Here is a 23,159-nt window from a genome sequence, read left to right as displayed (position 1 = left end):
GGTGTTCTTTTAGTGCGGTTTTGAAGGAGGATAGAGATGCACTTTCTTTTACACCTGTTGGGAGTGCATTCCATATTGATGTGGCATAGAAGGAGAATGAGTTAAGACCTTTGATCGGAATCTGGGTTTAACGTGGTTTGTGAAGCTCCCTCTGGTGTTGTAGTTATGGCGGTCATTTACGTTATGGAAGTAGTTTGACATGTACTTCGGTATCAGGGAGGTGTAGCAAATTTTATAGACTATGCTCAGTGCAAGTTGTTTTACCCTGTCTTCCACCCTGAGCCAGCCCACTTTGGAGAAGTGGGTAGGAGTGAGGTGTGATCTGGGGTGGAGGTCTAGAAGTAACCTGACTAGCTTGTACTGGGATGTTTGGAGTCTAGATTTGAGGGTTTTGGAGGTGCTTGGGTACCAGGAGGTGCATGCGTAATCGAAAAAGGGTTGAACAAGAGTTCCCGCTAGAATCTTCATGGTGCTTTTGTTGACCAGAGAGGATATTCTGTAGAGAAATCTTGTTCGTTGGTTGACCTTTTTGATTACCTTGGTTGCCATTTTATCACAGGAAAGATTGGACTCTAGAATGGAACCTAGGTAGGTGACCTCATCTTTCCTGGTGATAACAATGTCACCCACTTTAATAGTGAAGTCACTGACTTTCTTAAGGTTGATTTGGGACCCAAATAGGATGGATTCCGTTTTACCTAAGTGTATGGATAGCTTATTGTCAGCAAGCCAGGTGCAAATTCTACAGAGTTCGGCACTGAGGATTTTTTCCACCTGTGGCATGTCTTTGCGAGATACTAGCAGGGCCGAGTCATCCGCAAACAGGAACAATTCACAGTCGCATGCTGATGACATGTCGTTTACGTATATTAGGAACAGTAAAGGCCCTAATATACTGCCTTGGGGGACTCCACAGCTTACTGAGGGGGGGGGGGACACGGCGCCGTTCACTTCTACCACCTGTTTCCTCCCCTCCAAGTAAGATTGCATCCAGCTCAATGAGGTTTTATCAAATCCGATTGCTCTGATCTTATCCAACAGTATAGCGTGGTTAACGGTGTCAAAGGCCTTCTGAAGGTCCAGCATGACAATGCAGCAGTATTTGCCTGCGTCCACCTCATGTTTGATGTGGTCGGTCAGATAGAGAAGGCATGTGTCAGTGGAGTGGTTAGTTCTGAAGCCGGATTGGAATTTGTACATGAGTTTTTTAGTGGCAAGGTATCTTATCGACCTGTTCGTAAACTATTTTTTCCATTACTTTCGAAATGGAACTGAGAATAGAAACAGGTCAGTAGTTACCAGGTTCTAATTTGCTTCCTTTTTTAAAAAGGGGAGTTACTGTTGCTATCTTGAAATCTTTTGGTAATTGGCCTTGTTTAATTGAGAGGTTTATTATGTGTGTGATGATTGGGGCAATGGTGGTGGCAGAGTCCGTGAGGAATATTGTCAAGGCCAGTGGCCTTGTTTAGGTGGAGCGCGCTCAATTTTTTGAGCACCTCGTCAGCTGAGACCATTTCTAATTTGAAATCGTTGTTGAATACTCCAAGTTTTCTGTATTAGGCTTTAAAGTGTTCTACACCAAAGCAACCAGAGTGGTGGGACAGCTCGTTAACTAGAGTTGTGGCTATGCTGGTGAAAAAGGTGTTAAGTCCGCTTGCTACCTCCAGTTTGTCTGTAATGAGGGAGTCGCCCTCCTTGATGTTGATGTTGGTGAGTCTGGTTTTAAGTTTCTGGCTGCAGAGCTCACGTGGCTTATTTGTGTTTTCCTCTATTTTGTCGTTAATGTAATTTTTTTTCAAAGATTTGGTCAGGTTGTTTGCCTTATTTCTTAATTTATTGCATTGCTTTTTGAGTGTTGTAAGGAGTGATTTGAGGTTATTATTGGGTTGTTTATCTACTTCGGTTTTGCACTTTTGGTATTCGGAGTATTTTCTGTCTGTCTTTATGGCAGCTAATAGGTCCGGATTCATCCATGGTTCAGAGCGGGCTTTGATCCTGACTGTTCTCACGGTAGCCATATCATTTAGTATCGCTAGGAACGCTGTTTTAAAGCGAACCCAAGCATCATCGACCAGGTTGCTTGTGAGCACAGGGGACAAGTCCCACTCACCTAGTTTTAGGTTGAAATTATCACTGGAGTATGTTTTAAGGGATCTGGATTGAGCTGATATGTGGTCGTTGGCTTTGGGTTTAGCTATTTTGCGGGTGCAGAAGGTTAGATAGTGGTCGCTAAGGCCACAGATCATGACCCCACTATTTTTTATGTTAGGCCGGGTGCTGTAAGTAAGAAACAGAACAAGAAATTTGAAAAAGAACACAAATCAAAATGGAGACACGTTTGCAAACACCAATGACATTGAATAGTCTACAGAAACACTGCTTCATTTTCTATGCCCCATTCAGTTAATGATAACTGCTGGTTCAATGTTAGGCTTGGGTTTCAGCAGATTTTCCGTATTTTTCCTACAGACAGCATTTGGTGACCTCAACCAACAAGGCTATGGATTGATTCACACTGGTTTACGCCTTTTGAAGGGTACTGGAAAAACTGGAAAATTTATCTTGAAAGTTCTTTAAAAAGTGCTTGAATTTGGCCATGGAAAAGGTGGTACAAACCCTGACCAACTCAGAGGCGATGTAGCTGCATAAGCTAGTTGCCTCTGTGATCACAACGCCGCAGAAAGTAGTTTGTCAGTGTTAGCGCTTATAATAACAATATTGCTAATACATGGTTAATGTTAAGGTCACAACATGTAAATGAAGTATCGTTAGCGGTTTGGGGAAGTTTTTTTAGATGGCTTTATGGGCGCAATAGATGACTCTAATTACCTTCATTCTTAGCCACCTCGTACTTGCCGTATGTTACAAATTAAAATGCATTAAAAAAAAGGAAGACGTGTGTTCTTGTCTTTCATAGGGATTGTGAATGATAGGCAAATAAAAAAAGTGCAGTTCCCCTTTAAACACTATACCTGGAACACACATGGTTCATCAATGCTTCTTTTGTGATATATTTGTGTTTAACATTCAGGATCAAGCTTTTGGCGAACTGGAGAAAAACAGTGACAAGTTGCAGCAGGGCATGTCTTCTTCTGATAGCAGCCAACCAGCTCACCTCCACCAGCTCCTATGTTCCTTACAGAAGCAACTGTTAGCCTACTGCCACACCAACATTGTGACTGAGGTAGGAATACTTGACAGTCTGCTCTTGTGGATGTGCTGTCTTTTCAGACACAATAACTTTTGTCTTTTTTTCCAAAATTACTTTATTGTATGCCGCAGCAAAATGGTATTAGGATGGTTCAGAACCAGGTTTTAAATTTTGTTGTCACTTCTGTCTTTAGTAGCAGAGAATTCAGTGGTTTCCCCACAGCACAATGGTTGTTCTGACCGGTAGAAAGACATTCACCTGTCTACTCATTAGGCCCCTTTCCACCAAAAGTTTAGGAACTTATAAGTTCCTGGACCCTTTAATTCTTGGAACTATTAGTTCCCGTAGCCTTGTGTGGTTTGCGTTTCCACTGCATTTCACAGTTCAGGGTAGTGTATGCAAATCAGGCTGATTACATATGACAGACTGGTACAGTATATTTCTACATTTAAGTGCTTTTGATACATAAAAGAAAAATGCAGCACAAAGTGCTCTACAGACTTAAAAACAATGCCTCGATGACTAGGGCTGCATGATTATTTTTTTTCTCCGCCGTCACCGGCATATTTTTTTCTCCGCTGTCGTTAGCATTTGAGTGACAGACATCTTCTCCATCAAAATTGTTGAGTCTTGCGTTTTTTGCCTCCTGGCCACTAGCGTTTAAGGAAACTGCAAGTTTGTGTGTGCGACAGTAGACACAGCCAGTACGCTAATAACAAACACCACTTGCTCTTTGTAAAAAGTTTTAATGGTGACTAAGTCAAGACTAAGTCAATCAATTGAACAATAAATGAAATTAAAGTTAAAATACTTTGCCGGCATCGATGAACTGCTATGTCCGTGTGTGTTTGTTTTCGTAGTGAAACGGGGAGAAAGAGAAAGAGGTCTTACTCAGTGCATTGCTTTCATCACCTGAGCACTGTTATTTAACAGTAGAATTAACTTAACAAAGTGAGCCCTCTTACTAGTCATTCACAATCTCTGTCTTGGAGGGTGTAGAGCATGGGTGTCAAACTCTGGCCCGTGTTATTTTACTTGGCCCTTGAGGCGATATCAAATTAACACTAGAGCTGGCCCGCCGATTTTATTCCGCGGCGGTGCCGCGGTAACACCGCATTCACCGCTAATTCTCATACTTGCAACCCTCCCGGGAGAGTCCCAGATTTCAGTGCCCCCCCCCGAAAATCGTCACATCTGCTTTTCTTCCAGTCCAACATGTGCTGGCCCAGTCACATAATATGTGCGGCTTCTGCACGCACACACAAGTGAATGCAACGCATACTTGATCAACAGCGATACAAGTTACGCTGAGAGTAGCTGTATAAACAACTTTAAGTTTTGTTAGAAATATACGCCACACTGTGAACCCACACTAAACAAGAATGACAAACACATTTTGGGAGAACAGCCGCACTGTAACACAACATAAACACAACAGAACAAATACCCAGAACCCTTTGCAGCACTAACTCTCCCAGGACGCTAAAAGGTGGGAGGCGGGGTTTGGTGGTAGCGGGGGTGTATATTGTAGCGTCCCGGAAGAGTCAGTGCTGCAAAGGGTTCTGGGTATTTGTTCTATTGTGTTTATGTTGTGTTACGGTGCGGATGTTCTCCCGAAATGTGTTTGTCGTTCTTGTTTGGTGTGGATTCACAGTGTGGCGTATATTTCTAACAAAATTTAAAGTTGTTTATACGGGCACCCTCAGTGTAACCTGTATCGCTGTTGACCAAGTATGCGTTGCATTCACGTGTGTGTTCATACAGAAGCCGTACATATCGTGTGACTGGGCCGGCACGTTGTTAGAATGGATGAAAAGCGGACGTGACGACAGCTCTTAGAGGGCGTTAAAGGCAGTGCCTATAAGGCACGCCAAGACTGGTCCGGGTGGGCTACGAGATACAATGACTGATGAACACCTTCGTTCGATAATGAAGGTTGCCTCAGCTCAAAGCCTGAGCCCCGACATTAATGAACTAGCATCCAAGAAAAGATGCCAGGTATCTGGCTTGGGCACATCAGATTAGATCAGTGTGTTGCAAACTGAGCAGTTTAAAGTCCTGAATGGTTGGTTTATTCATTGTTATTTTATTTTCAAATTTATTAGCCTGTGGAAAAAGTTAATGTTGATATTTACCTCAGAAGGCTGCAAATAGAAGAGGCATTCAATTTTTATTTAAATTGTATTTGATATGCCATTGATATTTTTTAATTATTATTATTTGAAACTCGATTTTGCATGTCACTATAAAGTTATATTAGCCTTGCTTGTTCAATATTCAATGCAAAACTTGTTTGGGTCCCTATTAAAAGGTTAATTTGTTCAACCTTGGCCCGCGGCTTTGTTCAGTTTTAAATTTTGGCCCACTCTGTATTTGAGTTTGACCCCCCTGGTGTAGAGCAAGACCGGTCGCTTACACAAATGCACACACAGGAAGCTCCTCACTTCTCACTAGTGAGTACTTCCGCAAAGTAACAAAAATTAAGAGAATAAAATATGATAAAGTCAAATGTCCCGTTGTAGGAATATTTCAGCTTCAAATCAGATGGGCAATATGAACTCATCAACCCAGACAAACAAGAGAAAATGCGGTGATCATGTTATTGCAACCAAAAAACACATCCAACTTCTGGCAACAAATGTTTGTTCCTACTTCCGGAAACAAACAATCATGGCAGACTTGGTAACAGACATCCATCCATTTTCTACCGCTTATTCCCTTCTGGGTCGCGGGGGGCGCTGGAGCCTGTCTCAACACAAATGAATTTTTTCAACACATGGGGATTCAAAACCCTATCTTTTTCAAGCTAAATATATGGAGGATGAACTACTGCTTATAGAGCATGAAGGAAGGGTGAGACGTTGGAGCAGACGAAAGCCGAGAGAGTGAGGTGAAGATGACTTTGACGCTATAAATGTGGAACTTGGAACAAAGCTATTTTGACATACATGGAGTGCTTATCCAAATAAACCGGAAAAAACGTCCCCGGCCAGCTGGCCATTGAGTGAGTCACACTCTAATATTGATCATGAAACACGCAGCACGTCATGCGTGTTATTACAACTACAGTGTATACGCTATCTGGCTAGCTGTGTACAAACAAAACATGAAATATGATTGTTCATGTTTTTCAGTCAGGACAGATTGGTGTCCTACCTAGGGCTGCAAATAACGATTAATTTGATAATCGATTAATCTGTCGATTATTACTTGGATTAATAATCAGATAAAAGAGACAAACTACATTTCTATCCTTTCTAGTATTTTAATGAAAAAAAACAGCATACTGGCGCCATGTTCTTTCAACTTGCCAAATAAAACAAGGAAAATGTTACAAAAATGCACACTTTTGACACCCCTGCTATAGATAATAAAACATTTAATCTGATAAATGTATCGATAAAAAGCAGAGCCTGACGACGCATGCACGTTTATCACAACTCTCTCGCTCTCTCTGTCTCTGTCCCTCCCTCACGAATGCTGCTGCACGCACAATTTGTTGTGTTTTTAACCTTCTTAACCCTGAACGTACATTGAAAATACACGCAACCCTAACTCAAAATGCCGGACATTTGAGGCATTTAAGGAAACACTACCTGGACAGCTACGCAAAAGAGGACATGTCCGGTGAAAAGAGGATGTATGGTCAGTCTATCCTAGCCCGTTAGCTGCATGCTAGCAGCGATCGGTTTCACGTCTGGTGAAACCGATCGCTGCTAGTCCTCTTTTGCTAGCATGCTAGCAGCTAACGGGCTACGATAGACCAACCATACATCCTCTTTTCACCGGACATGTCCTTTTTTGCGGAGCTGTCAGGGCGGAGTTTCTTAAATGCCTCACATGTCCGGCATTTTGAGTACCGTAGTGTTTACACAACGTGCAGTACGCTACTTAATATGTCCGTGTGGAAACTCGTTCGGTACACTTCCGCACCGAATCGAAACCCCCGTACCGAAACGGTTCGATACAAATACACGTACCGTTACACCCCTATTATTTTGATTATTGTTTCTCAGCTGTTTGTAAATGTTGCAGTTTATAAATAAAGGTAAAAAAACAACAACAACAAAACGTAGCCTCTGCGCATGCACATAGCATAGATCCAACGAATTGATGACTAAATTAATCGCCAACTATTTTTATAATCGATTTTAATCGATTTAATCGATTAGTTGTTGCAGCCCTAGTCCTCTCATAGTGTTGTGCATTATAAACTCAAACACGTTTCGTGTTGTCGTGTTTGATTACCAAAAAAATGCACAAGGTAACGCAAATCCCTTCTGGTATGTCTTATTTTCAGGCAAACCAGGTGCATAGATGTTACCACTACAGTTCATTATAATTATCATTTTTGACAACCCTAACCTACACACCTGTATAGTTTAGTTTTTTTGGGTGGTCAAAACGTGCAGCTTGCATGCATATGCTATCATTAACACAATATGAATCTTGTTTTTTTCAGAACTCCAGCAGCGTAGCTCTGCTCCATAAGCATTTGCAGCTCCTTCTGCCTCACGCCACAGACATATTCTCCCGTTCAGCCACTTTGATCAAAGAAAGTTCCTGGAATGGCAGCGTACGTGAGAAGCTACAAGGTGCGATTGAGTAATTACTTTTACAAGTTAAAATAGTTCGGTACTGCTACCTCGTTGGTGTCTATCTTGACTTTACCTTAACATTTTTAAGTTGGCACATTACTTTTCGTTACTGCTACTTATTTTTATTGGTTTGTTACTGTTTTGTTCTCTCTGTATGCCCGTTAGAGATGCGCGGTTTGCGGACACAACCGCGGAGTCCGCGGATTATCCGCGGATCGGGCGGATGAAATTAAAAAAAAAAAGATTTTATCCGCTCGCGGGTCGGGTCGGGCGGATTAATTAGATATTTTTTTTATTTTTTTTTTGTATTTTTTTTTTGCGGGTGGCAGTTAAATCAATTGGGAAATATATATACATAGTTAAATGTTGTTACCCACATACGAAAAACGAGCAGGCACCTGCTGCATATGCCACAACAGAAGAAAAAAAAAAAAAGAGATGGACACCTTTACGGAGGGAGAAGGGACGCCTCGCCGGGGTCCGGGACCGAGGCCCCTTCCCCCGAGAGGGCCCCACCGGGAGCCGTATCTGAGGCGATCCGCGAGAAGGGCCTGACGCACGTCCAGGGTCACTACCGCGCCCACCGCACCGACACCCCGCCTCGTCCGCTTTCGCCGCGGCCGGCGTCACGCGCAGCAGGTAAGCAGCTTACCTGCCCGCCACCCCCGTGGCCGGGGGCTCGTAACATGGGTCACTCCGCGCGCTCCGCCCGCGCAGCTTACCTGCTTGCCACCCCTGTTGCCGGGGGCGCGTAAAAGGGGTCACTCCGCGCTCAGTGCGCTCACGAAAGGGGTGGGGCTCACCCTGGTTGATATAGAGAGCAGGACAGTGGCCATGGAATTTCATTTAAGGTTTGTGATAAACCATCAAACTCATTCGTTAAAAGGACTCTATAGTAATATAAAGCGAATTTTTCTGGACATTATCATGCAAGAAAAGTTTATTTTTGGGATCGCGATCACCGCGTAATGATTTTTAAAGGTTGCATTACATTATTAACTGTCCCATGTGATCAGCCAGTGCAATTGGAAGTCCATGCTCAATTATTGCCTCCGTAAATAAAACTTTGGCATTTATCACATCCAAAGAATCTGTTTGGGCGACGAAAAACGTTGAAAGTTTTCCACTTGTATCGCTAACAACGGCATTAGACTTGTGTTTTTTTGTCCCAACGTGGTCTTTTACATCGCTAATTCCTCCGTGTCCGATCGAAAAATCTTGTCTGCACAAGGTGCAATTCGCGTAGTTTTCACCCTTTTTTTTTTTTTTTTATTAATATTAGATATATAACAACGGGCGGATGGCGGGCGGATGCAGTTCTGATCAAACGTTACATCGGGTGGATGGCGGATGGTTGACGACTTTCTGACGCGGTTGCGGATGAGATAAATTGCCTATCCGCGCATCTCTAATGCCCGTGCAGTCCAATTATGCCAGTGAATAATTTCACGTCCAACTTTTTTTAGATTCAGACTTTTGGCCCTTTTTTTAGCGTGGCGCACATGTGTGGACTCATGACAAACAGCTCAGCAAAAGGTTAAGGGGCGTCCCCTATCACGTTGTCTTCAGGGAACTTAGGAACAAATTCAGTTCAACCCAACACTTCAGCAGCCAAGCTTTGAATTCAGATTTCCGCGTAGTACCTTGTGCGCCGCATCACGCATGCGCAGTGATCCACTCGCAAATTGCAATGATGGTGTCCGGCTCTGCAGGCGGTCCTTCCGGAGCGTTTCACACAGGTGACAAATGTTCAAAATGAAAAGTTCTTGTAAAGTGGCGTTTGATCATTTGGATTTTGATTCCACTACCAAAGGGAATGTTCCCTAGGTATTCAGTGGAGTGCATGAACCATTAAGAAAGATGGGAAATGTGAATTTAGTGAGTGGGGGGCTTATGTATCAGTCTCTTATTCTGTAAGTTGTTTCATCAATCATGTTTACAGTTGCACCAAAATCTAGCATCCCTTTTATTTGCAACAACCGACATATATCCATCTGGTATATAATACTGCTAGAAAGGTTATCTGTGTTAATGGTAAACAAACCTGCAGCCAATATGGCTGTGGCTAGTTGTTGACTAGTATCCCAGTCATAGTGAGTTTATATCGCAAATGGATGTTAAATGGCTAACGTTAGCCATGTGCTTCATTTCCAGCTGGTGGGGGGCGTTGATTGTTATGACATAATGATAACGAATTAGATTTTATATCGCGCTTTTCTATTGTTAGATACTCAAAGCGCTCACAGAGAAGTGGGAACCCATCATTCATTCACACCTGGTGATGGTAAACTACATTTGTAGCCACAGCTGCCCTGGGGTAGACTGACGGAAGCGAGGCTGCCAGTTTGCGCTTACGGCCCCTAGGACCACCACCTATCATTCATTCACCAGTGTGAGCGGCACCGGGGGCAAGGGTGAAGTGTCCTGCCCAAGGACACAACAGCAGCGATTTGGATGTCAAGAGGCGGAGAGCAAACCTGCAACCCTCAGGTTTCTGGCACGGCCGCTCTACCCACTACGCCATACCGCCCTTAAATAAAAAATAATAAACGTGAATCCACTGTGTACTCAGCCCATTACATAAATAAAAAATTACGTGGAAAAATATATAAATGACAAGAACCAGCAATTCCACACTTCTTTCTTTATGAATGTTATTTTTCAACAGCTGAAATAAAGTTGCCAGTTTGAACCGTCAGATAAGCCTCTTGCATGTTTGTGTGCCCGAGACTCACAAGCTCTCCTCCTCTCCCCTGTAGCACTGTAACGCTCTCTGATTTTGGTTGCTATGGTAACATTTACATGCCTTCAAATTAAGATGCAGATACAACATTAAAAACTAATATAAAGTGCATGAGAATTTTAACTCACCGTAATGCTAAATCAATGGGAGCCCTGAGCTTGTTTCTCTGCAACGAGACGGTCCCAACTGGGGGTAATGGGAGACAAAGACACCCGAAGTGTGTTGCTTATGTCCAGTCTGCTCCGTTGATTTGTTTTGGTGGCTGTCACTGCAGAAAATCCCGCTTCACACAGATAGGATGTCGGAAATGGCAACAGGGTTTTCAGTGCTATGGTGGCGATCTCGGGGTATTCTGCCATGACTTTAATCCAGAACATTGTTGTCTCAAACACACTTTTAAGGCTCCAGAATTTGATCTTCTTCTTGCACAGACATGCTGGATTCATCTGCTTTGTTGACAAATGGGTCACGGATCCATTCCTTGGCAGTTGGTGGGTCCTTTGAAGTTGGGAAGTAGCGCTCAAACTCTTTTAAAAGCACAGAGAGGGAGGTGATCGTGCACCAGCTTGAAGAATGAAGGCGCAGGCTCAGTCTCACACAAAATCCCCGCTAATGTTTGAGAGCCGGTCGCCGTGTATTATGCAGAGCGGCCTTGGTGCTTGGGAATCACCTGTTGCGATAAATCCATATCTCAAGTATGGCTCCTGGTATTGTCTGTTAAAAGCTTTCTTTTTGTTGGAAGTCATAGGCTGTTCTTCTCTCTTTTCACCGTGCCTTTCCCCTTCACAAAGAAACTTTCCAAAGACGTCTGTTTTTTTAGTCATTTTGCTAGTTGGGTTAAATTTTGGCGCTCAAGTGACCCAAGATATAACCGAGAGAGTCCGGTCATTTTTCAAAATAAAAAATACTTTTCAAAATAAAAGATCGTTTGGGCTCAGATAATAAATAAAACGGAAATAACTAAGTATTTCTGGTGCGGCCCAGTACCAATCGATCCACGGACCCGTACCGGGCCGCGGCCCGGGGGTTGGGGACCACTGGTCTAGATAATATGTACCTGTGTTTGGTGTAAATTCTGCTCCACAGTCCCTCCTTAAAACAATTTTTTTGAGTGAGTGTGTTTGCAAGATGTTAGTTTTTGGAGGTATTCACAGATTGCAAATAAAACCATGTCCCACCCTGTCCAAAAGAATCATAATTTACCTTTTGAAAATGTGCGTTATTTGAATATATATCTTGAAGTCCTCAACCTTATTTGTTTTCCAGACACGTTCAAAAATAAACTTCATAAACATTATATTGATTCACCCGGTCACAACATTAGGTAGACCTGCGCATTCTTCAATCGATTCAAAGAGTGCATAAAAAAAGCTCCTTTCGGCAGCATTAATCTCACTGCATATCGCATGTCGGTGTTAGGCGCATGCCAAGTTTATATGAAAATAATACTTTATCCTACCGTTTTTGTTTCCTCATAGCCTGAAGCTGAGAGCTTGACTTTTTTTTTTAATCCACTTTATTTTATCCTTTTTTGATGTTGCCTCTGTTGTTTTAATTTAATTGTTTGTAATTCACCTATGTTTGTACAGCACTTTGATTTATACCTGTGAAAAGCGTTTATAAATACAATTTACTTACTTTACTTACAACCACCTCGTTGTGACCTCACAATGTAGCCAGACTGCAAAACCCCACAAACAAAGGCATCTAAAACTTATGTTCAAGCTCTTGCCAAAATGCATGAACCTTATGATTTTATGCTTTGGCATTGTTTATCATGAGTATCGAACATTGTAACAGCGTTTATAGATCAGACAAAACGAAACTCATCATAGGTGCCCTTTAAAGAACCCCGAGTTAAGGTACCTTTTTAAATACACGGTTATTTGTAGAAATGTGTCTCCCAGAACAACGTTTTACAATAGTTTTATGAAAATTCCCCCTAATTTGAATATGTTTTTTCCCTGTGAATAATTAAGAACATTTTTCTGTCATTTTCAGATGTGATCTTTGTGTCAGCAGCAGGCAGTATGCTGTGTCAGATTATCAACTCTTTGCTTCTGCTACCTGTGTCTGTGGCGAGGCCTTTGCTAAGCCACCTCCTTGATTTGCTGCTTCCGCTGGACCGACTAAATAGACTCTTGCCTGCTGCCTCCCCTCTGGAGGACCAGGAGCTGCAGTGGCCTCTTCAAGGTGCGAAATGTAACTCTGGGTTAAACTCACCAATTCATGTTTTAGATAAACGAACCTACGATTTGTAGGGTGGTAAAGCTTTTAATGTACAGTGGGGCAAAAAAGTATTTAGTCAGCCACGATTGTGCAAGTTCTCCCACTTAAAATGATGACAGAGGTCTGTCATTTTCATCATAGGTACACTTCAACTGTGAGAGACAGAATGTGGAAAAAAAATCCAGGAATTCACATTGTAGGAATTTTAAAGAATTTATTTGTAAATTATGGTGGAAAATAAGTATTTGGTCACTTCAAACAAGGAAGATCTCTGGCTCTCACAGACCTGTAACTTCTTCTTTAAGAAGCTCTTCTGTCCTCCACTCGTTACCTGTATTAATGGCACCTGTTTGAACTTGTTATCTGTATAAAAGACACCTGTCCACAGCCTCAAACAGTCAGACTCCAAACTCCACTATGGCCAAGACCAAAGAGCTGTCGAAGGACACCAGGAAAAGAATTGTAGACCTGCACCAGACTGTGAAGAGTGAATCTACAATAGGCAAGCAGCTTGGTGTGAAAAAATCAACTGTGGGAGCAATTATCAGAAAATGGAAGACATACAAGACCACTGATAATCTCCCTCGATCTGGGGCTCCCTGCAAGATCTCATCCCGTGGGGTCAAAATGATCATGAGAACGGTGAGCAAAAATCCCAGAACCACACGGGGGGACCTGGTCAATGACCTACAGAGAGCTGGGACCAAAGTAACAAAGGTTACCATCAGTACCACACTACGCCGACAGGGAATCAAATCCTGCAGTGCCAGACGTGTCCCCCTGCTTAAGCCAGTGCATGTCCAGGCCCGTCTGAAGTTTGCCAGAGAGCACATGGATGATTGGGAGAATGTCATGTGGTCAGATGAAACCAAAATAGAACTTTTTGGTATAAACTCAACTCGTCGTGTTTGGAGGAAGAAGAATACTGAGTTGCATCCCAAGAACACCATACCTACTGTGAAGCATGGGGGTGGAAACATCATGTTTTGGGGTTGTTTTTCTGCCAAGGGGACAGGCCGACTGATCCGTGTTAAGGAAAGAATGAACGGGGCCATGTATCGTGAGATTTTGAGCCAAAACCTCCTTTCATCAGTGAGAGCTTTGAAGATGAAACGTGGCTGGGTCTTCCAGCATGACAATGATCCCAAACACACCGCCCGGGCAACGAAGGAGTGGCTCCGTAAGAAGCATTTGGAAGTCCTGGAGTGGCCTAGCCAGTCTCCAAGACTTCAACCCCATAGAAAATCTGTGGAGGGAGTTGAAAGTCCGTGTTGCCCGGCGAGAGCCCCAAAACATCACTGCTCTCGAGAAGATCTGCATGGAGGAATGGGCCAAAAATACCAGCTACTGTGTGCGCAAACCTGGTAAAGACCTATAGTAATCGTTTGACCTCTGTTATTGCCAACAAAGGTTATATTACAAAGTATTGAGTTGAATTTTTGTTATTGACCAAATACTTATTTTCCACCATAATTTACAAATAAATTCTTTAAAAATCCTACAATGTGAATTCCTGGATTTTTTTTTCACATTCTGTCTCTCACAGTTGAAGTGTACCTATGATGAAAATGACAGACCTCTGTCATCATTTTAAGTGGGAGAACTTGCACAATCGTGGCTGACTAAATACTTTTTTGCCCCACTGTACATTGTAGAAGAAAAACACTTTGTAATATATTGTGTCCTTTTCCTAGGTACATCAGATTTTGCTGAACCTGGTTCAGGAATTTCACTGGCACAACCGGCCCTATCCTGGGTGTGGCTCGTTGATTTGGAGAGGACAGTAGCCTTACTTGTTGGTCGTTGTCTTGGTGGGATGTTGCAGGGTGCTCCCACCTCTTTGGAAGAGCATGATACTGCTTATTGGCTCAAAACCCCTCTTTTCAGTAATGGCTTGGAAATGGACATCCCACAGCTTGGTAAAGAGATATCATATTTACAGTACAGTAGCTAAATATTATTTATACTATTGCTATAAACCTATGGCTTTTTTTGGCAATGTTATGTTAGTCACAGTGATACCTTGGTTTTTATACACCCCACTTTTTCTATGATTGGGTTTTTGACAAAAACCCGCCTTTTTCGAACGTTTCGATTATCATACAGCTAAACATTGCACGCAACTAGTCTATCTGCCTGCATATCATTTTGCGACTTGTGTGCACAAACAAATTATCCTATGCGTTGGTAACTCTGTTTCTTTGCTTTTTTTGATTGAGTCTGTAAAATAACCATCAATCAATCTTTATTTATATAGCCCTAAATCACAAGTGTCTCAAAGGGCTGCACAAGCCACAACGACATCCTCGGTACAAAGCCCACATACGGGCAAGGAAAAACTCACCCCAGTGGGACGTCGATGTGAATGACTATGAGAAACCTTGGAGAGGACCGCATATGTGGGTAACCCCCCCCCTCTAGGGGAGACCGAAAGCAATGGATGTCGAGTGGGTCTGACATAATATTGTGAGAGTCCAGTCCATAGTGGATCCAACATAATAGTAAGAGTCCAGTCCATAGTGGGGCCAGCAGGACACCATCCCGAGCGGAGACGGGTCAGCAGCGCAGAGATGTTCCCAGCCGATGCACAGGCGAGCGGTCCACCCCGGGTCACGACTCTGGACAGCCAGCACTTCATCCATGGCCACCGGACCTGTGCCCCCCCTCCTCAAGGAAAAGGGGAGCAGAGGAGAAAAGAAAAGAAACGGCAGATCAACTGGTCTAACAGGGGGGCTATTTAAAGGCTAGAGTATACAAATGAGTTTTAAGATGGGACTTAAATGCTTCTACTGAGGTAGCATCTCTAATTGTTACCGGGAGGGCATTCCATAGTACTGGAGCCCGAATAGAAAACGCTCTATAGCCCGCAGACTTTTTTTGGACTCTGGGAATCACTAATAAGCCAGAGTTCTTTGAACGCAGATTTCTTGCCGGGACATATGGTACAATGCAATCGACAAGATAGGACGGAGCTAGACCGTGTAGTATTTTATACGTAAGTAGTAAAACCTTAAAGTCACATCTTAAGTGCACAGGAAGCCAGTGCAGGTGAGCCAGTATAGGCGTAATATGATCAAACTTTCTTGTTCTTGTCAAAAGTCTAGCAGCCGCATTTTGTACCAACTGTAATCTTTTAATGCTAGACATAGGGAGACCCGAAAATAATACGTTACAGTAGTCGAGACGAGACGTAACGAACGCATGAATAATGATCTCAGCGTCGCTAGTAGATAAAATAGAACGGATTTTAGCGATATTACGGAGATGAAAAAAGGCCGTTTTAGTAACACTCTTAATGTGTGATTCAAACGAGAGAGTTGGGTGGAAGATAATACCCAGATTCTTTACTGATTCGCCTTGTGTAATTCTTTGGTTGTCAAATGTTAAGGTGGTATTATTAAATAAATGTCGGTGTTTAGCAGGACCGATAATCAGCATTTCCGTTTTCTTGGCGTTGAGTTGCAAGAAGTTAGCGGACATCCATTGTTTAATTTCATTAAGACACGCCTCCAGCTGACTACAATCCGGCGTGTTGGTCAGCTTTAGGGGCATGTAGAGTTGGGTGTCATCAGCATAACAATGAAAGCTAACATTGTTAACCCACCATGAGGCCAATTATGTCATAATCTGTAAGGGTTCGGCTGACTAGGTGAAGAGTATTTAATAATGCTCACACACAAAACACAAATGACCTAAAAACAGAAAATGGTATAAAAACCACTGAAGATACAACGGAATGCATCAGACATGCAGCTTACTAACCTGACTCTCGCCAGATCCTTGTAGTTCGCTGAGCTCCACACAAGGATCTGGACTCGACGGCAATGCAAACTCCTTCAAGATAGCAAAAAATAAAGAACCAATCAGGATCGCCAGGCGGGATTTCATAGATGTGACGTAGCCCCGAAGCGACGGTTTGATTCAAACAACAATGGCGGCACGCAGCGAGGAGTCGTGTGCTGACATTGATTCTGCTATTGCAACTGTTTTGTTGAATCTATTGCTGCATTGTTTCAGTAAAAGTTCTCTAACTTTTCGCTCTGTCGTTATCCAATATGTCGGCTGTTCTGTTTTGGATTTCCCAGCGTCGCTCTCATCAGCGTCACGGGTTGATTTCGATGTGATTGGTTGAAGTAGCACGTCATTCAAGATAACGGACAAGTGGTTTATCCAATCACATACAATGATTTTTTTTACAAGGCCCCGCCTTCTGAAATACATCTCCTATTGAGAAGTCCCAGCGAACTACAAGGATCTGGCGAGAGTCAGGTTAGCAGCTTACACCCAGAATGGTAAAGTAATGAACTGGCGCTGTGTTTAGAATCCTCCTGTTTAGTGATTAGAAACAGCTGCACACTGCAACTTTGTAAAGGGAATGCATCCAACACAAAATGTTACATTTCGTGTAGTGTGGACCCCAAGATGCAGAGATGGAAGCCAGGAAGATTTGTAACAGTTTTTAATGGCAGGAATAGGGGTAACAAAAGACGACACACCAAAATATGTATAATAAAATGTGTCTTGTGTTAATATTTTGGGTGTCTGGAACAAATTTATTTGATTTACATTATTTCTCTTAGGAAACATTGCTTTGTGTTTCGTACAATTTGTTTTTTGTCATACCTTTTTGGAATGGAAAATGGAACGAAAATCGAGGTACCACAGTACTTGTATTTACTTGAACTGATGAGTTTGTATCACTTTTTTCCATTAAGATGCGTCGATCAGCTCGTTGCTGGATGCTGCGCTGTCGGAAAATGAAGAGCAAAAGCCTTTTGACTGCACAGTGCGTCCTGACTTGAGTGTCCTGGTGGATTTGGCTTTAGGATCCTCCAAAGAACCTTCTAACAGCTTCTGGATCGGCATGCAAGATTATGCCATTAGCAAAGGTTAGTCTTGAATCACGCATACAGTAGAACAAATATAACTGCTACATAGTCTTATTGTGCTGTGTATTATTTTACAGACTGGGACAATGCTTCTCTAAGTAATGAGTCCCTTTTAGATACTGTGTCCCGGTTTGTTTTATCCGCCTTATTGAAGCACACATTGTTGCTCAAACAAGCGCACGGAGAAGGAAGGTAATGCATCGGATTTACTCTTTTCATACCAGCCCAAACCAAACCTAAAATTGGCAACATTGACATGTGTACTGTTTCTTTAGAGACCAGCCATCCAAGTCCCTGACAGAGGTCTATCGCAGTGTTTATATGGTACGAAATCGCCTGTTGGCGTGTAAGAATATGGATTTTATTCAGACGCGATCTTCATCTCGTGAGAGGAGGGTAAGTTACCACTCCACTGCACTGCACTGCACATGGACAACTTATTTCATACTCTACACTTTTCTGGATTCACTATAATTAGAGTAGATTTTATTTATGCTTTTAGAGGTATATAAATAAATGAACTTAATCCTGTAATCCTGGAAATTACTTTCTTTAATTAAAGTTCCCTCTGTTAATTATTTTTGGAAAACTAACATCTCATATGGGTCCATCTGGAAAGATTTCAGACAATCAGGACTCTCTAGACATGGATCCCCAGGAACATTCATTCACTCGCACCATTGATGAGGAGGCCGAACTGGAAGAAAGAGCTGGCCGTGAGAGAGAAGAGGGTCATCCGGAACAAGATGATGAAGAAGAAGACCGAGAGCATGAAGTCATGACAGCTGGAAGTAAGCGCGTTACCCTGCGGTTAAATGTCATTATTCTTTCAGCATTCAAGTATTAATAACTTTCTACTTAAAATATAACGTTACCGTATTTTCCGCACTATAAGGCGCACCGGATTATTAGCCGCACCTTCAATGAATGGCATATTTCATAACTTTGTCCACCAATAAGCCGCCCCGGACTTTAAGCCGCGCCTACGCTGCACTAAAGGGAATGTCAAAAAAACAGTCAGATAGGTCAGTCAAACTTTAATAATATATTAAAAACCAGCGTTCTAACAACTCTGTTCACTCCCAAAATGTACGCAAATGTGCAATCACAAACATAGTAAAATTCAAAATAGTGCAGAGCAATAGCAACATAATGTTGCTCGAACGTTAATGTCACAACACACAAAATAAACATAGCGCTCACTTTCTGAAGTTATTCTTCATTCGTAAATCCTTCGTCTTCGGTGTCCGAAGTGAAAAGTTGGGCAAATGTGAGATCCAAAATGGCCGGTTCCGTCTCGTCGAAGTCATCGGAGTCAGTGTCACTGTTATCCAGCAGTTCTGTGAATCCTGCCTTCCGGAAAGCTCGGACCACAGTTGTGACCGAAATATCTGCCCAGGCATTTACGATCCACTGGCAGATGTTGGCGTCGTCTGGCGCTGCCTCCCTGTCTTAGTGAATGTGTGTTCGCCTTCTGTCATCCATTGTTCCCACGCAGTTAGCAGTCTAGCTTCGAATGCCCTGTTGACACCAATATCTAGCGGCTGGAGGTCTTTTGTCAATCCACCCGGAATGACGGCGAGTATTGAATTAAGCGCGTAAGCGTGTCTCTTAATGTGATGTTATGAGCTAGCAAATATAACAACTACACTACCCAGCATGCAACGATAGTTACGAGCATGCGCGGTAGCCCTGAGAAGCGTTGTATGCTGGCAGTTAGAATGTGGTTATGAGCACGCTGTGAGTAAACGTTGAGAACTCAGTTAACACGCCTCGTCTGCATTATTTATAATTAGACAGACAACACACTTAATAGGAGCCATTTTGGGGTCTTTACATAAACACACAAATGGAAATGAAACGTCACATATCCCAGCATGCACCGCGCGCTTCTTCTTCTTCCGGGGGCGGGTGGTTGCTTACAGTACAAGAAGAAGCGCTTCCTGTTCTATGGGGGCGGGTGCTTACCTTGGCGGTTGCTTGCGTAGAAGAAGAAGCGCTTCCTGCTCTACCGGGAAAAAAGATGGCGGCTGTTTACCGAAGTTGCGAGAACGAAACTTTATGAAAATGAATCTTAATATTTATCCATATATAAAGCGCACCGGGTTAAAAGCCGCACTGTCAGCTTTTGAGTAAATTTGTGGTTTTTAGGTGCGGCTAATGGTGCGGAAAATACGGTACATTAAATTACAGTGGTAGCACAACTTCCAAGCTCACTTAGTTCTATGACCTAGCTTGTAACTGAAAACACTCTTATACCATATTGTAATGAACTGAGCAGCAGCCACGTTTCCCGGTGGTTGCTGGAGGGATAAGAATGGGTTTTGTATCTTGAAAGACGTGCTTGACTCCTCAGTGAAGTTGAAGTATATTTATTTGTTTTGCAAAAAAAGATGACGAGTAATAAACAAAATGAAATGTAAATATAAATCAAGCGAAGCGGTTAACAAAAAGTGTGGCACCCAAACGTATCTTCTCCTGTCCTCTTTCCTCTATCCTATTTCCTGTTTCCAACCCCCCAAAAAATATTAAGAAAACATATCAAAGGTTATCTACAGTGTTTTTATGAAGACCAGCATTGTCCTGAGGCTGGAGCTTCTTTTGGAAAGTATTTTAGGTCCCCTTGGTGGACGACGTATCCAAGTGCCTCGGAGGATTTACCAGAAGATTATCCTCTGCGACCATCTGCTGATACTGCCATCTTCAGGGAACATGCTGTAATGTTCCTCCCAGCCAACATCCAAAGGGTGCTCAACGGTCAGCTTCTGGCTTCTGCTCCTCTTCTTCTTATTAAGAGTGTTACTAAAACGGCCTTCTTTCATCTCCGTAATATGGCTAAAATTCGTTCTATTTTATCCACTAGCGACGCTGAGATCATTATTCATGCGTTCGTTACGTCTCGTCTCGACTACTGTAACGTATTATTTTCGGGTCTCCCTATGTCTAGCATTAAAAAATTACAGTTGGTACAAAATGCGGCTGCTAGACTTTTGACAAGAACAAGAAAGTTTGATCATATTACGCCTATACTGGCTCACCTGCACTGGCTTCCTGTGCACTTAAGAAGTGACTTTAAGGTTTTACTACTTACGTATAAAATACTACACGGTCTAGCTCCGTCCTATCTTGTCGATTGCATTGTACCATATGTCCCGGCAAGAAATCTGCGTTCAAAGAACTCCGGCTTATTAGTGATTCCCAGAGCCCAAAAAAAGTCTGCGGGCTATAGAGCGTTTTCTATTCGGGCTCCAGTACTATGGAATGCCCTCCCGGTAACAATTAGAGATGCTACCTCAGTAGAAGCATTTAAGTCCCATCTTAAAACTCATTTGTATACTCTAGCCTTTAAATAGCCCCCCTGTTAGACCAGTTGATCTGCCGTTTCTTTTCTTTTCTCCTCTGCTCCCCTTTTCCTTGAGGGGGGGGGGCACAGGTCCGGTGGCCATGGATGAAGTGCTGGCTGTCCAGAGTCGGGACCCGGGGTGGACCGCTCGCCTGTGCATCGGCTGGGAACATCTCTACGCTGCTGACCCGTCTCCGCTCGGGATGGTGTCCTGCTGGCCCCACTATGGACTGGACTCTTACTATTATGTTGGATCCACTATGGACTGGACTCTCACAATATTATGTCAGACCCACTCGACATCCATTGCTTTCGGTCTCCCCTAGAGGGGGGGGGTTATCCACATATGCGGTCCTCTCCAAGGTTTCTCATAGTCATTCACATCGACGTCCCACTGGGGTGAGTTTTTCCTTGCCCGTATGTGGGCTTTGTACCGAGGATGTCGTTGTGGCTTGTGCAGCCCTTTGAGACACTTGTGATTTAGGGCTATATAAATAAAGATTGATTGATTGATTGATTGATTCTTCTTCATTTTCCTCTCCCTGAATGGCTGCCAATGTATTTGCTCTCGGCTGCCATTGAAATAGAACTCAATGGAGTTCTTCCTGTTCTGTAGCAACATTAGCTGCTTCTCTTCTTCCTTCCAGCTCCTAAAGCTCCTGTTAGCTTCCTCAAAGTTTTTGTAGCTGCTTCAGTCCTTGATGTGCTGGGCATCTGCCCTACACTCCATCCAGCATTTCAACAGTTGCCTGCAGCTAGCTGTGTTGCACATCATCTCCTCCATGTAGGTGAACCTGCACTGCATCTTGTAAACGCAAGGCAGGATAGTGATGGCTTTGTACTGAATGATGTCCCTTGTGTTGTTTATGACGATGCTTGCTGTCTGTTCAGTGAAAAAACAGCATTTCCGCCAGGATCCTCCTTTTCAGGTGGTGAGGTTGCTGTTTCACTGTGTTCCTATTTGAGGTTGTGACGGTCAGCTCTTTTAATGGTAGATGTGTGTATGGTAGTTTACATTTAACAACTTGGCAGATGTTTTGAAATGCTTAATTGATTGTGTGTAGTCCTTTTCCTTTAGCTGCTGATCCTGGTTCATGGTGGATGTACTGCTTACTATTGTGGGTTCACATTCAATAGCCTGGCCACTGTTCAGTGGTCCATTTTCTGTAGAACCCATCACAGTCCTTTGTACAAAGTCCACCTTTCCTCCTGTGAATCAACTCCAGCGCTTGCAGCTGCTCATCTTCTTTCACCTGAACTGGCACCACAAGTAGCTTGCTGTTCTGTTCACCAGCCCCTGTAAGAGCCCACAGTTTTGTCCTTTTGTAGCTGAGTCATTGCACTAATTCATCCTTTGCTATTGTGATTTGACTGTCCAGTGTGAAGTGTTCTTTTCTCACCTCTTCTGCCTCCAAAGCATGTTTTTCATGTAATAATGCTTGTTGCAATGCGAATACTGCCAACTTCTCTGCTCTTTTACGAGCAAATGAACGCAAAATCCGGGAGAAATCCTTTACTCCGTGTTTTTCTTCACCGGCAGTACTCACCAAACATTTCACCCCGAGGTATTCAGACATTGTATTGCGAATTTAAATGCAGTGCAAAAAAAGTCCACGACCAGTCCACCCAGCACCATGACAGTGGCGCAAAGTCAGCTGCTGCTCGTTATGCTAATGACAGCACAAACAAGTTGCGCTGTGTGCTTAATCACGTCTCCCTCCTGCATGTAGCCACGGTGGAATACAAATATTCATGAAAAAATAGGCAATGGTTTATGATTTAGCTGTGGCTTTTTACAAACAACTACAGTAGTTTCATTAAATAATGTAACAATAATGCAGTGCATTTTCGTCTTTTAGCAGATTGAATAAGGCTTTGAAATCCTTTTTGTTGTGATTAGCGTCTTTATCTTCCCTTGGATCCAACATGTAAACTGAGCCACGTTTATTCATAAACTTTAATTAGGAAAATGCATTAATTAACTTTAAATACATTTTCTCTTGAACTTTCTCACCTTACTTTTGCCAAGTGCCAACTCCGTTCCAGGGCTGTTCAGGTGTCTAACCAGCTGTAGCACTTTTGCTGACAGGCTATTCTGATGTATCTTTTTCAAAATGAAGCAAAGATTAAAATGTTTATGGTATTTTAGATGTTTTTTTCAAACTAATTATGGCTAATAGTGCATAGATAATAGACTATGTACAGT

At 42.9% G+C, this 23,159-nt stretch overlaps 1 protein-coding gene across 10 annotated transcripts in view; it reads left to right on the top strand.

The window, feature by feature from the left end:
- The window catches only part of herc1 (HECT and RLD domain containing E3 ubiquitin protein ligase family member 1), a 192,752-nt gene that overhangs the window by 51,566 nt on the left and 118,027 nt on the right, over positions 1 to 23,159 (top strand). For all 10 annotated transcript variants that reach the window (XM_061975157.1, XM_061975156.1, XM_061975161.1 and 7 more), the window contains 8 exons: positions 3,032 to 3,184; positions 7,614 to 7,746; positions 12,494 to 12,685; positions 14,416 to 14,640; positions 17,437 to 17,610; positions 17,688 to 17,802; positions 17,886 to 18,006; positions 18,230 to 18,401. In XM_061975157.1, coding sequence (XP_061831141.1) covers positions 3,032 to 3,184; positions 7,614 to 7,746; positions 12,494 to 12,685; positions 14,416 to 14,640; positions 17,437 to 17,610; positions 17,688 to 17,802; positions 17,886 to 18,006; positions 18,230 to 18,401 — 1,285 coding nt within the window. The remainder of the gene's footprint in view (positions 1 to 3,031; positions 3,185 to 7,613; positions 7,747 to 12,493; positions 12,686 to 14,415; positions 14,641 to 17,436; positions 17,611 to 17,687; positions 17,803 to 17,885; positions 18,007 to 18,229; positions 18,402 to 23,159) is intronic.

The sequence above is a fragment of the Nerophis lumbriciformis genome, linkage group LG15, assembly GCF_033978685.3.
Source record: "Nerophis lumbriciformis linkage group LG15, RoL_Nlum_v2.1, whole genome shotgun sequence".
Classification (NCBI taxonomy): Eukaryota; Metazoa; Chordata; class Actinopteri; order Syngnathiformes; family Syngnathidae; genus Nerophis; species Nerophis lumbriciformis.
This window is presented reverse-complemented; position numbering and strand designations above follow the sequence as displayed.